At 35.2% G+C, this 13921-nt stretch overlaps 2 protein-coding genes and 1 long non-coding RNA gene across 3 annotated transcripts; 1 reads left to right on the forward strand and 2 right to left on the reverse strand.

The window, feature by feature from the left end:
* Nucleotides 1–448, reverse strand: LOC121239878. Its single transcript, XR_005935403.1, has 3 exons — nucleotides 400–448; nucleotides 149–304; nucleotides 1–60 (listed from the first exon to the last, which is right to left on the reverse strand). It is a non-coding gene; the product is annotated as an uncharacterized LOC121239878 (long non-coding RNA).
* A 1393-nt stretch (nucleotides 449–1841) lies between these two features.
* On the reverse strand, nucleotides 1842–3322 carry LOC121238397 (3-ketoacyl-CoA synthase 12-like). Its single transcript, XM_041135244.1, has one exon. The coding sequence runs from the start codon at nucleotides 3278–3280 to the stop codon at nucleotides 1877–1879; it is 1404 nt and encodes a 467-aa protein (XP_040991178.1). The 5' UTR covers nucleotides 3281–3322; the 3' UTR covers nucleotides 1842–1876.
* Nucleotides 3323–8602: 5280 nt separating this feature from the next.
* Nucleotides 8603–13921, forward strand: LOC121238399 (mitogen-activated protein kinase 3-like). Its single transcript, XM_041135246.1, has 6 exons — nucleotides 8603–9015; nucleotides 9126–9255; nucleotides 10669–10806; nucleotides 10926–11258; nucleotides 11857–12040; nucleotides 13448–13921. The coding sequence occupies exons 1-6, from the start codon at nucleotides 8843–8845 to the stop codon at nucleotides 13615–13617; spliced, it is 1128 nt and encodes a 375-aa protein (XP_040991180.1). The 5' UTR covers nucleotides 8603–8842; the 3' UTR covers nucleotides 13618–13921.

The following is a 13921-nucleotide window of genomic DNA, read 5'->3' on the forward strand; positions in this document are numbered from 1 at the left end:
CATTTTTACTTATTCCATTGCTGTTAGTTCAGCTGCTCAATCGGCGGATTTCCATTTCTTCTGAGAGAATTTTATTCATGTAAGGAACCAAATAAAATCGTGCTAATTGGGTAGATGTTAATATTGCATGTATTGCCTTGTTGCATACTTGTATTGTTCTCATCAGACGAAGACAATGATCGAGAAATTGATTTTTTCTTTGACACGGGCCTTCTGAGTCTTGGTTCTTCCTTTGACTGTTCTTGGTTATTTTCCATCTCTTTTGCAGCATCTTCAGATATTATTGCTTGCGGCTTTCCGAATGCTAGAACATAAAGCAAGGGAAAAGTAAGAACTGTCATCCAAAAGAAATTGAAATATTGATTTCAAATAGACCCTTGAAAAGAATGTTGTTCTCACGGTTAAGGTACATAAGAGCAAACATGAATAGAATGTTAAAGAGAACTGCAAATCCCAGAAGTGCTCCTGTGCCGATCCAGAACCAGTTCTTTCAGGAAAAATTTTGAAGTTCTCAAGTACTGTCACACCAAATCTGGTTGCGTTGTCTGAAGCCTGCAGCAGAATCAAGTATAGCTCAAAAACTTGTACCCTTTAAAGTGCCATAAGCATAGCTCTCCTAACTTCTTGTTCTTTTATGAACTTAGTTCCATATGCTTCTTAATATATGTATTGAAGACCTAGTTTTAGCATTCCAGTTTGTTCATCCAGCTGGGAGCAAACATTTCATTTACAGAAATGGCATTGAAAGCATATATCAAAGGTGAAATCCAGTAGCCCCATTCCCACCTACACCATTGAAAGCATTGAAGACTGTGTCTTCGTCACCTCACCTGCGCCCAAAATCAAATCTTAAGGTCTCGTTTGTTTTCAGGAAATATCTCATCTCATCTCACTTCATCATTATAACTTTTCTAAATCTCCATATAAAATAAAATAAACAATTCAACTTTTTCAAATATCAAAATAAAACTAATATTAAAAAATATATTTTAACAATATTTTATTCAACTTTTTAATTTTAATATCATCTCATTTCTGAAAACAAACGAACCCTTAACTACCTTTAACACCCAACAAAAGATAAATTAAAAAATGGCATCGCCTATCCAATCGCTTTCCAGGAGAGGATTAAACTGCCGGAAGAGAAAATGACATACTATGAGAACATGGCCAAGATGTACGTTGGGAGGGAGAGTTCGAAGGGAAATGGAGTTTAAACTAAACAGTGCAGTTTTTTTATTTTTGCCACATCAATCGCCGTTTACCCCGCGCTTATACCAGGCGACTATCTATAACTTTTTTTCCTTATATATATATATTATATATATATATATATTATTTGCTGAAAAATAATATGAGAGCCACTATCTTGATTTCAGATCCGAGTAACATTAAAAGGCCCCCCGCCCAGCGGCCAGGTGGTGGGGGCGTCCTGCAGGCGAATATCTCAGCCTGTTTAACCAAAAATAGAAAGTTTTTATTTCAATCAAGATCAAACAACCAGCCAGTAAAAATATCTCAGCCTTAAATCATGAGAAATGAACAAGATAGAAAATGATAGCACTCAGCTCAAATATGGTATGTAAAATGGTACGTACGTAGCTGCAAAATCAAACAAATTAAGGAGTAATTATATCTCAAACAATTGGCACGTACGTAGCAGTACATATCGGGAAAGTCCAGGATTTCGGCAATAAGAAACTTCTTACTCTCGCACCAAAACAACCCTTTTTTTTTTTTATTTATTTATTTATTTTTATTTTTTTATGGTGCTCAGAAAAATAATTAAAATCCAGCATGCAAGATCATGAATTGGAAGGTGAACACAACCAAATTAGTGATTAATGTTTTTAGGCTGCGCGCATGTATGCTTAATTTATATAACTTCAGGGAGTTGGAAGGTGCTTGGATCCATCTCCTGGTTCATCCAACCATACTTCTCCATAAAAGGGTTGTCCGAAGACTTTACTGGGTACCTATCAATGCAGTCCTTCCACACATTTCCATCGCCCAAATCCCTCATTACCTCCCACAGACTGCTATTGCATTTGAAGCCTGCACCCAAGCTTACCATGAATACTTTATCACCCTTTTTGAGCCTTTTCTTGGCCTCCATGTACCCCAACACATACCAAATGCTGCTCGCCGATGTGTTCCCAAACCGATGCAGTGTCATCCTGGCCGGCTCTACATCATACTCGCTAAGATTAAGACTCATCCCGATGCCATCTATGACAGCCTTCCCACCCGTGTGTAGGCAAAAATGGTCTACACCAGTCTCAAAGTTCAACTCCGTTTCTGGTCCCCCAGTAGTCTTTTTGGAGGAGCTTCGATTGATCATTTTCCGGGCAAGGGTCACAACCATAAATCTAACCAGTTCCCGCACTGGCAAGATCTTGGGTGATATCTGTCTCAGGTTATCGGCAAGAGCACGTGTAGCAGCTTTTGGGATAGTCTTGCCAAGGTTTATTCCCAGCCTACCTTGTTCATCTTCCTTTTGCATGCAGCAACCGTAAGACTCATCTCTAGCCCCATGGTACTGTGTCCTAACTAGGCACTTTAATCTGAACATGGCTCGGTTTTTCATTGCCCTTTTGTTAGTCAAAAGGATTGCAGACCCACCAGAACGGAACAAACCGTTTGTAAGAATCATTGATCTATAATTACGTGAATACCAGTTCGGACTCAAAGATTCAGAAGTCACAACAAGTGCAAACAAATTCTTATAGGACTTGAAGAGGTTTTTGACTATGTCGACTGAAATAAGGCTGGCACTGCAACCCATTGCACTGAGATTAAACACCTTGGTGTCATCCCTCATTTTGTAGCGGTTGATAATCCTAGCACTTAAAGAGGGAACCGCGGATAGCATGGCCACGTTAACGACAAGTACATCGATTTCCGAGGGAGAAACGCCTGATCTGGACAAGAGATTTGCAATGCAGTCCTCGAAAAACTCCTCCATTTCCGAGATCCCATCCAACAGTGTGGGATTGTCTTCCCTGCCGGAGAACATGATCCTTGGTGCGTAGGTTTGCTCGCCAAGGCCGGCGCTCACAATGGCTCTTAGGAGGAACTTGTACTCAAGGAGACCAAGATTCTTTGTCCTCTTGATGACCTCCCCACAGAACTTCGTGCTTAGCATTCTGTCGTCAGTAGGCTTATAGCATTCGTAGTCCAAAATGTAACATTCTTGATCTCTTTTTGCACCAACCCACTTCCAGACCATTAACAGGAAGTACAAGGTGGCAAGAGCATAAAGTAAAATGAGAAGCTCCATGAGAGAGAGAGAGAGAGAGAGAGAGAGAGAGAGAGAGAGAGGTCCGACGTATTAGACGTGGGAACCCAAATGGAAGTCTTATATATAAGGAGCGGAGTGGGACCGATCAGAGCGTAGGAGTTGGAGGTGCGAAAAAACGGGGTGCAAGCAATGCTGCTTACCGATTGCGTACCGACGGCCTACGTGGAGAATTTTGTCAGAGATAAAAAATAAAAAAAAAATTAGAAAGAAAGAAAATGCAGAAAATAGAAAGAACACTTTAGGAGGAAAAGATCCTCCAAATATCTCCCAAATCTCTTTATCCTCAACCCATTATCTTCCCAACACCATTTATCTCTCCCAAGTTTCTTCCTCAATGCTGGCATCTCCCCCAAATCTCCTTTGCGCCACAACGACGGATTCTTTTGCGTCGATGATCTTAGGTACTCCATGCACTGTAAAAAAAAATTATGTGAATATTATGATTTCATTTCTGTACTCACGTAGAAAAGCATTCTTTTTTAAATCGGATGTTGCCATCTCTGTATCTGAAATAATCTATTCTTGTAAAACTGGTTTGGTCCATACATTTTGTTGATGGTTGCTCTAATGTAGCACCCCCATCCCGTGAGTGGATAATCCTTCAATGCATCTCTGAAACCTTCAACTCAAAAAATTAGTTTGCAAAAAACTTTTTCTTGGCAGTGTCAAATATACAGGTGCCACAAATAACCATTGTGGTTTCGATTTAGTTAGTATTTTCTTCAATGCTCAACATATATATATTCATTTTGGCAAATCCGTGATAAAATTGGTCTATGGTCACAGTTGAAAATATGGTTGAGAGGATCCTTAAAAAAAAAAGAAAATTATACAGAGGATTAAATAGTAGGTCTTCCAGTCAGTTATTAATCTGGAGTATCAACATCTTAAATTCTCAAGTGGCTTTATTTTCTGTGGATCTTGGGTTTTTAAATAGCAATTAATAAACAGAGTACTAGATATACTTTTGTGAGAAATCATCGGCTCTTTTGTTTAAAGTAAAGCACACTATCTAGTCGCGTGCAAGAACTTCAATTGTGTAAAATGAGAGAAGCGGCACTTTTGGTGTTAGAAAATGGTTACATCTAATCTGCAGTGGATTTATATACTTTTGTTCAGATAGCTTAATGTCCAAGACAAACCATTTGTTGGATTGAGGTTAGAATAGACCCTTCCTAAGTTTGGTTCTTATTGATTCTTGTATGCAAGAAATAACTTTACCATTGTACCAAATATTTTTCTTGAACAGGAAGGGATTGCTTACATCATGTTACTGGCAGAGAGGCAGAAGAATGGCAATGCTGAGTGAGTATTCGTACCCAAAACCCCCCCCCCCAAAAAAAAAAAAAAATTATTAGATGGATGTCTTGTCTGATACCTCTCACTATTTCCTTTGACAAGAGTTGCTGAGTGTTACACACTCTTTCTCAATAAACAGAATCTAATTTCCCGAATTGGAGGCTTGACCGAAACAATATTGAATATTGTAGAGTCTATGGAGTATGGACAAGACAAGGTCCTTTTTTTTGGGACGAGTTTGGAAGAGGAATTCTACTATAAACTTTGCATAGATGAGTAGGGAGTTTTTAAGTGGGGAAGGGGGAAAGGTTGATGAATTCTTGCGTCTTTTCGATTGCCCATCTTGTGTTAATAGGTTTAACCCTAATCTAATAATTCATGTGGCTTTGTAGACTTATTTGTACAATTGCAATTTTTATCCCTGCTCTAGCTATGGGGACCGGGCCCTTAGGGGCTCATTGCTATGGATTTAAAGAAAAAGTAAATAGTGTAAAGGCATCATAGAGCAGCATGAGTTTCTCAAATACAGAAACAAAAGAGCCCCAAAGGCAGATTTCCCGTTGCACAGTTAAGAATATATTAGGGAAGAGAAATGATAGTCACAGTTGTTAATATATAAATACTGTATAATTGATTTAAAAAAAAAAATAAATATAGAATTTATATAAAAAAATTAATTTTTTAATAATAGATCTTATTTTTTTCAAAGTTATTATATGATACTTACGTATTTTATGATTGAAAGTAGTATTATTCTATTTATTTATTTTTTGAACCATGTTATTATCAATCTTGGTTTCACTCTGCATGTTGGTCTAAATTGTCCGTCGTTTTTATAAGATGAGTTTTGTTATATATAAGTAAGTTTGCATACCAATCTACGTACTAATGTTGCTATCTTCATATTCTAAATTTAAATTAATACTATTTTTAATAAAATTTATTTTTTAATTAATTATATTAAATGAATACACGTATTAGATCGTTTATACTTAAATTTTTAGTTAAGATTTTTTCGTGTAGGGTAATTTCGGCTGGCTTGTGAAGAGGATATTGGCATCCATGATGCCACGTGTATGACGATAGTAGCAGATTTGAAAATGGAAAATACAGTTGAGAACAAATTAATTTTCCATGCCATATAGGCTATAGAGCCTAACCTATCATAAAGTTCAAAGATAAAACTTACGTAGTCATCAAACATAGATTATTATTCATGGACGATAACCACTTTTATAATATTATAGAATAGATATTATCGTTAGGTAGGAATTGAGTGGGAAGCCATTGAGTTCGGAGTATATTCCGAGTGATGTGCCAAACTTAAAAGAGTTAAAGAGTACTCCGGCCACCGCCTTATATTTTAACAACCCAATATACACAACTAGCATACTACTATAAGTCTAAGAGGGAAGAAATTTATTTATTTGAGACTTGTACTTAATATTATTTTTATTAATATACTATTGGATGTGATACTCATTATAACAGATATAAAGAAAACTAAACTATTTTTTTTTAATAGCTAATATGAAAGACTTCTACATCAGTTGTATATTCATTGTGTCAATAAGCAAGTTTATAAATACAAATCTTAATGGACAAAGATAAGGAAGAGACCACTGGTGAGTTTGAAGACCATTAAACCCTATGGGAAAACTCTACCCTACAAGATGAACTTGACCTATTATTGTTTGAATCGAATTTGAATTTGCATAATTCTCTATAGAGTAATACTCAATGTTTTGAATACCGTACCAGATGTCGTATTGATCAAGTCACTGGAACAAAATATTTCGATACCAGTACCGTTTCGTGTACTGTTTAGAGATAGTCGATATATGAATAAATTATATATATAAATATATATAAATTATATTCCAAAATAATAGTTTATATATGAATAAATTATATATAAATACATATATATAAATTATAAATAGCCTAGTTTGAATTGGGGGTTAAAAAATAAACTTGTAATTTGAAAAAAAAAAAATAGAGGCCAAAATATAGGCCGATACGGCCGGTATTTCAACTGGTACGAAATATATATAGTATCTGTACCGGCCCAGTGTTCAGTACGGAATATACCGGCTGTACCGACCAATACGGTATTAACAACACTGATAATACTACTCTTTATTTTAGATCTTATCATTCTATTTCTTAACGAGTATTTACTTAAACGGTTGACATATAAAATTATAATAAATACGTCACATAAACAAGTATAATTAGAGATGATAAAATTTTTAAATAAAAAAATAATATTTTTCCTAATATGTTATCAAATTTTGAATTTGTCCTCCCCACATATCACCAACTTGTTTCATTTTAAGTTGCATTTGGAATCAACAGAACACAAAAGAATCCTTGAACTGGCAACCTCCTCCAAAAAAACATCAATAGATTCGATATTAATGTAGCATTCGGAGGATCAATACCATACTGCGAGGCAATCTGCATAAGCCCATAAAAAAAATAGAAAGGTTACACTAGAAGATGACTCCAAAGTAGCGTATACATCACTTCAATTTTGGACTATCTTGCGCAACATTGGCGAATCAATCTCATCATCATTGATGCAATTCGTCTCAAGATGAAAAAACTGGAATGGAAAGTCTAATATCTCCATTTTTATAACTGCAATAAATGAATTTCATAAAAATAAATTCATATATTGACGTGATTTAATATGAGACGTTAAATTATAAAGTTACTTTTATTATAAAATAGATCAAACATATTATATAAATCTATGTCAGTTTATAGATCTATTTTTATGAAATATCTTTGTGATTATTACTTCTTTTATAACTATATTGTGCTCTAAATGACATTACTGAGATTTGCCTAAATAAAAAGAAAGTTTGCATCTGAGATTTGTTTATAATTCTAGACGCATTTTGATTTTGCTTAAAGTGAAATTTCCAAAAGCAACTTCTCAAACATTTCGAGTATATTATTCTCTCTTCAACAAGTTGGTTTGGGTGTTCATTTCAAGGTAGGGAAATGTTACCCATAATATTTTGGATGAATTTGTGCCTTAACGAAGCTTCATATGACAAGCTACACAGTAATGGAAACCGCACGTGGGGAATGCGGTATATATATATATATATATATATATATATATATATATATATATATAACTTTAATGCATCTGACCAAGAAAAAGTACTATTGAATGCAAAGAGGTGGACCAATGGATTTGACAACGAAACCTTTACCTGTTTTTGACTGACCTTTTCGTCAACCCATCATAAATCTTCAAAATTTTCTGCCTATGTTTCTTAGATGAATAGTCTTCTAAAATGTTACTTTAGATTTTAAAGTAAAAGATAATCATTTGAAGTAACTTATAAAAATAAAAAATAAAATCATAAGAAGTGGGCCTTTTTCTGTAATTGCATTTATAAGATTCCCTAAAAAAGTTTAAGGCATAAACAATACATGTGCAAGTCGACACAAGTTTGTCCAATAATTGAGCTCTGCTAATCCTAATTTGTGTCTAATCCAAATCACAAGGATACATAATTTTTTTTTTTGTTAATTCTATTACTTATATAGTTATTTAGACTTATTCTTTATATATTCTATTAATATAATGAAACTTAATATTTATTTTATATTAAAAAATATATAATCAACCGTATTAATAGAGTATATAAAAATGCGTAAAATTAATTGTGCTTAAAATTTTTTTAAAATTTTTTTTGATAACACGGAAGGATACGTAATTGACAACATAATTGATAATATTTCAATCAGTAAATGACGTCAACTAAATCCGACGGCTCGTAATCCTTAACACATGACAAAAGCCCATTCGGCCCAGTTTTTAATTATTTAAAATTATTCGTCGTTTTTTGACTGTTAGCATGGTCGTTTAAACTTTAAAGAAGGATGGCCGTTGAACAGATTTAACTAATATCAACCGTCGATTAGAGGCGGCTGGAATCTCAGCCCTCGATGCCTGTCCAAACGCGTTGTGTTGCTGTTTCTTCCCTTTCCCTCTCGCGCGTTTCCGATCTCCTTCCTCGCATCTGCTCCGAACTCTGGCATAGACGAAAGCCTCTCAGTCTCAGATTCTCCGTTTAAATACTCTCGCTCGCTCTCTGTACTCTGAATTATTCTTCCTCACACTTTTTCTACTCAGCCTTCAAAGCCATAAAGTTTCGCATAGAGAGGTATATTTTTTTTTCCTGAACACATAGAGAGAGAGAGAGAGAGAGTTTGGAGATGGCTGATGTCACGCATATCACCGCCGCCGGTCATGCCGGGGAATTTCCGTCTGTTCTGACGCACGGAGGTCAGTTTATTCAGTACAACATTTTCGGGAACCTCTTCGAGATCACCACCAAGTACCGCCCCCCTATCTTGCCGATCGGTCGTGGCGCGTACGGAATCGTATGGTAATTGATCGGATTTTTCTTCTTCTTTTTGTTCTTGTTGTTTTAGTCTGGTTTGTTTTGGCTGGATTGTATTTTGAAGTTATTTCGGTGGTTGATTTTGTCTTTCGAAGCTCAATGTTGAATTCGGAGACGAACGAGATGGTCGCGATGAAGAAAATAGCGAACGCTTTCGATAACCACATGGACGCGAAGCGCACGCTCAGGGAGATTAAGCTGCTTCGGCATTTCGATCATGAAAATGTAAGGGAAACAAGTGAAAAATGTTTCTTCTTGATTAGTTTTATTCTAGTTTTTGGTTGATTCTAGAGAAACTAAAAGATCCGTATATCTCGGTCTGAATCAATTTTGAAAAGCAAATCAACTTCTGGAGTGGTATGACTTTGCATACAATTTGTCTAGACTACAAATACTGTATTAGTCTTGTACGGACGAATAAGCGTGAATTAATATGTGTGAGACTATATATAATCTGAGTTCACTTTAGACATAATGAAGAGATAGACGTTAATATTGTCTAAAAGATGAACTTACAAGTGACTAAAATAGCAGTGTAAAGAAGAAAAAGATTACCATTTTCTGTCGTTTTTTCAGTTTCAATCTCGCGAGTTAGTGGTGTAAAGATAATCATCCTCCTCATTTTCTAATTCCTAGTTGTCTTTTTTCTGTCTCTTTTGGTTTCAAACAGTCATCCTTGAATAAGATGTAGAATATAATAAGATTTAATACGAAATACAATATACTAATTTCTGAAACCTATTTCTACTCATTACAATGCTATTTTGTTATTATATTTTCAAAATGGACTCACAATTCACAAAAATTTCATTCTTAAGAAGTTGGTCTAATATAATAGAAATCAAAATATATTGGTATCTACAGGGGACGAGGGGCATTTCATCCGGTAGCTCTGCCGTTGTTCTGTATTGATTAATGGGCCACTGGTTGACCGTAGATGGCACGTAAATATTCAATGATGCATAAGGATTTAGCAAGTTACTAGTTTTATCAAACTAAAATCAGTTACAGACAATTGTGTCATTCTTTATGATTGTAGAGCAGTGCTTCTTAATTAAAGAAACTAAAACAAGTTGTGGACGATAGCCTGGATGGCTCGAGTTGATAAACTCTTCCAATGGTAATGGTTTTCAACCTGGGCCTGGTGACTCACCCGACATTAGAATTTAGATCTCATCAACTTTGCATAGCCTTGTTTTGATGAGTCTTTTCTACTTTTGGATCCTTTTGCTCATACTATGTAATGGGGTATGAGAGGGGAGGAACTTTCTTTTTATTTGAATAAAAGAATTTTACTATTTTAGGGTGATTTTTTTTTAAATTACATTATATGATAACTATTAATTGTTTTATTAGCCATACATTTAATCATTAGAATTAGAGTAACACTTTTGAGAGATAGAAGTATATTCTGGTCTGTTTTGTGAGCGTTTGCTCTAATAAATGGAATAAATAGCACTTCACATTTATAAACTTTAATTATACCACAAGAAAGTTGAAGTTTATACTTCATCTGATATTTATGAAACATTTGTCTTCAGCCCAAGTTATAGGTTTTAGACTTTAATAGATTCAATATACAACTGTCTTATATTATCATCGGATTTGGTAAAGTAGAATCTTCTGCATGTAATACAGATCATAGGCATAAGAGATGTTGTTCCTCCTCCTTTACGGAGAGAATTCACCGATGTTTACATCGCCACGGAACTCATGGATACTGATCTTCACCAAATAATTCGCTCCAATCAAACCTTATCAGAGGAGCATTGTCAGGTACCATACTTTGCTTTTGAGTCTCACAATTGTATAGCAGAATAGCAACTCAGCAGTCTAGATTATACTCTTCTTTCTATTTTTGAAACTGACGTTAATTTCATGATGGTTCTTTGCAGTACTTCTTGTATCAACTTCTTCGAGGACTGAAGTTTATACATTCTGCGAATGTTATTCATAGAGACTTGAAACCCAGCAACCTCTTACTGAACGCAAATTGTGACCTTAAGATTTGTGATTTTGGTCTTGCCCGTCCAACTGCAGAGAATGAGTTTATGACTGAATATGTTGTCACCAGATGGTACAGGGCGCCTGAGTTACTGTTGAACTATTCTGATTACACTGCTGCCATTGATGTGTGGTCTGTAGGTTGCATCTTTCTGGAGCTTATGAATAGAAAACCTTTGTTTCCAGGCCGAGATCAAGCGCATCAGATGCGCTTGTTGATAGAGGTAAGGAAAAAAAAATGCACATCAGGACAAGTTACATTGTTAAGCTAACTATTTTTAACTTCAGTATTTTGTTTTGATCTTAAGTATTTGTTTAGGGTTCAAACTCTAGTAGAAGAAATAATCTAACTTAATATGCTTATTATTATAAACTTCCTTTTCTGGTTTTAGTTTTTCAATAAGGCAAATTGCACTTAAATATCTGAGTACATGAACATTATGTGAAATCTCCCATCCTTGCAATTCTGAAGCTGATCATGCTTCAATTTACACATATCTGGTTTTTTTGGACCTATTATGAACATATGGGCGAACTACATTCCCTTTGGTTTGCTTGGCTTCTTTGCTTCCATGACTTGGCATTTGTTTGTGATATGTTACGGTATATTACTTTGCTTCCATGAGTTGGACATTTATTTTTCATATGCTATGATATATTACTGTGTTTAGTGATTGATTCAAAAGTTTCTGAGTAATTATAATAGAACTTCTTACTTTTAATTTATTTTTCTTTAAGCCATAGTGGAACGAATTATAAATCAATTTTTTGTGAGTGATTTCTGCTGGATAAATGTGCTTATGCATGCTCTGATTTCTTCAGCTCCTTGGGACACCAACCGAGTCTGATTTTTGGTTTGTTCGGAATGAGGATACAAAGAGATATATTCGCCAACTGCCCCGACATCCTCGACAACCGTTAGCCATTGTTTTCCCACATGTCAATCCATTAGCCATTGATCTAATGGAGAAAATGTTAACATTTGATCCTGCTAAAAGAATTACTGGTAATTTTCTTATCCCATGTTAGTCATTTTTCATTCTTTCCTGGCTTGCTGAAATTTATTAATTGTTAGTTAGTGTGTCATTGTTGGTGTGAATTAAGTTTCGTCAATCATCTCCAAAGAGAAGGCAATCACCATATTGAGGTTCACTAGTTACTTGAAACTTACTGCCAGACCAAGTTAGGCATTCTAAGGCATGTAAAGGCCTTATGCAGTTCATTAAAACGCTTTAGATCCTTAATAGCTTTGGGATTAACATCAAAATGTTTGTTTTCAATTTGATTATTGTTTACAAGCTATGGATCATAGCTTGAGAAGCATAGTAGTTATGTGTCATCCCCAAATAGAATGTCTTCTCCTTGGAATTGTCAAGGGCACTATAAGTACAGAATGGCATGATAAATTCATTTGTCAGTGATGTAAAAGCAAGAAATAAAAATGGAGCAATTAAAATTTAAAAGAATATGTTTCCCTACTATCATGTGTTGGTGATGTCAAAGCAAAGAAAAAAGAAGTGTAGCAATGGAAAAGAATATTTTTCCTCATGGGATCAGTGAGAAGCAGTTGAACTTGGGATCAAAAAGAATAAGTACAGCTTCGAACAGTTATCTGTTGTTTAGTTTTGAATAATCAAATTAGAAGTGGATGCCACATTAATTCTTTTAGAACCGATCACTAGTAATTAAGAATTTTAGTGACAAGTTAAAGGCTTATTATAATGGAAGTAACAATTTTTTTCTGGTAAAGATTTGCAAGCTGTAGCTATTACTATTTTATACATCGAAATTGGTTTTACTATACATTTTGTAGAATGGAGCTTAGGAGTTGCTTGTATAGTGTAGTGTATAAGCAGCAGCTTGATATCTAGGGTACTGTCTCCACCTATAGTTGCCATGTTGGACTTCTCAAACACGGAAGACGTAACATTTATTTACTTGTAAATATCAGTAGAACTAAGTGAAATTTGAAAGCCAGCACCAGAAGCAGAGACGAGGAAAACGAGGGTGATAGTCAGTTTATGGAACCTTCATTTTTTGTCCCCAGTTATGGTACCCGTTTAGAGGGATCTCTTTCTTCAATATTTTACTGTGCAAGGTTTATCCACATGCACAGACAAACCCAAACATGCTTACATATGTTTCAAATTTTCAGAATTATGCATTTAAAGTCATGCTTTCATCTTTAGATCTGGGAGAATTTAGTGCTAGACACAATTAATGTTGTAAGGTGCCACTACTTCATCAAGTGATCCTCTATAGGCAGAGGGGTCTTTGGCTGTCTTTGATCCTTGTTGTCATATGGAATTAAATTGAAGTGCAGAAGACATGCCTCAAAGTTATATGTTGAGTTTAATGTCAAATTTTCCTTAGATTCAATTTTGTCTGATAGTAATATGTTGCCTCTGGACAGTTGAGGAAGCATTGGCCCATCCTTACTTCGAAAGATTGCATGACGTAGCTGACGAACCAGTCTGTTCAGAGCCATTTTCCTTCGACTTTGAGCAAAAACCCTTGGAAGAGGAGCAAATGAAGGATATGATTTACCAGGAGGCCTTAGCTTTCAACCCAGGACACGCATAGTCAAAAATTGTCTTTGTTCTTGGTCACAGATTGTACAATGTACACCTGCGTTTATCCTATTTCAACTGTAACATTACTTTGGTGTGTCTGCTGATATTACACAAATGACTGTCCATCAGCTGAGTTCAGCCTCGAAATTTATTTTTGAGGCCAGTCCACTAGCAAGGTGTTTTATCATTTTTTCCTCTTTTCTTTCTAGAACTTGTGTCCTACTTTCTTTGATGTGCTAAATCTTTATTTTGTATATAGGATCCAGTGTAACTCATAACCAATGAGTTAATAAAAATTGACTATTGTTTTGTTC

Source organism: Juglans microcarpa x Juglans regia, chromosome 7D, assembly GCF_004785595.1.
Source record: "Juglans microcarpa x Juglans regia isolate MS1-56 chromosome 7D, Jm3101_v1.0, whole genome shotgun sequence".
Classification (NCBI taxonomy): domain Eukaryota; kingdom Viridiplantae; phylum Streptophyta; class Magnoliopsida; order Fagales; family Juglandaceae; genus Juglans; species Juglans microcarpa x Juglans regia.

Excerpts from the sequence above, each read along its gene's own strand:
- LOC121238397 (XM_041135244.1), bottom strand. The coding sequence starts at position 3,280 with ATGGAGCTTCTCATTTTACTTTATGCTCTTGCCACCTTGTACTTCCTG.
- LOC121238399 (XM_041135246.1), top strand. The coding sequence starts at position 8,843 with ATGGCTGATGTCACGCATATCACCGCCGCCGGTCATGCCGGGGAATTT. Across the intron at positions 11,259-11,856 it reads AGATGCGCTTGTTGATAGAG|CTCCTTGGGACACCAACCGA; the intron begins GTAAGGAAAAAA and ends TGATTTCTTCAG. Across the intron at positions 12,041-13,447 it reads TCCTGCTAAAAGAATTACTG|TTGAGGAAGCATTGGCCCAT; the intron begins GTAATTTTCTTA and ends GCCTCTGGACAG.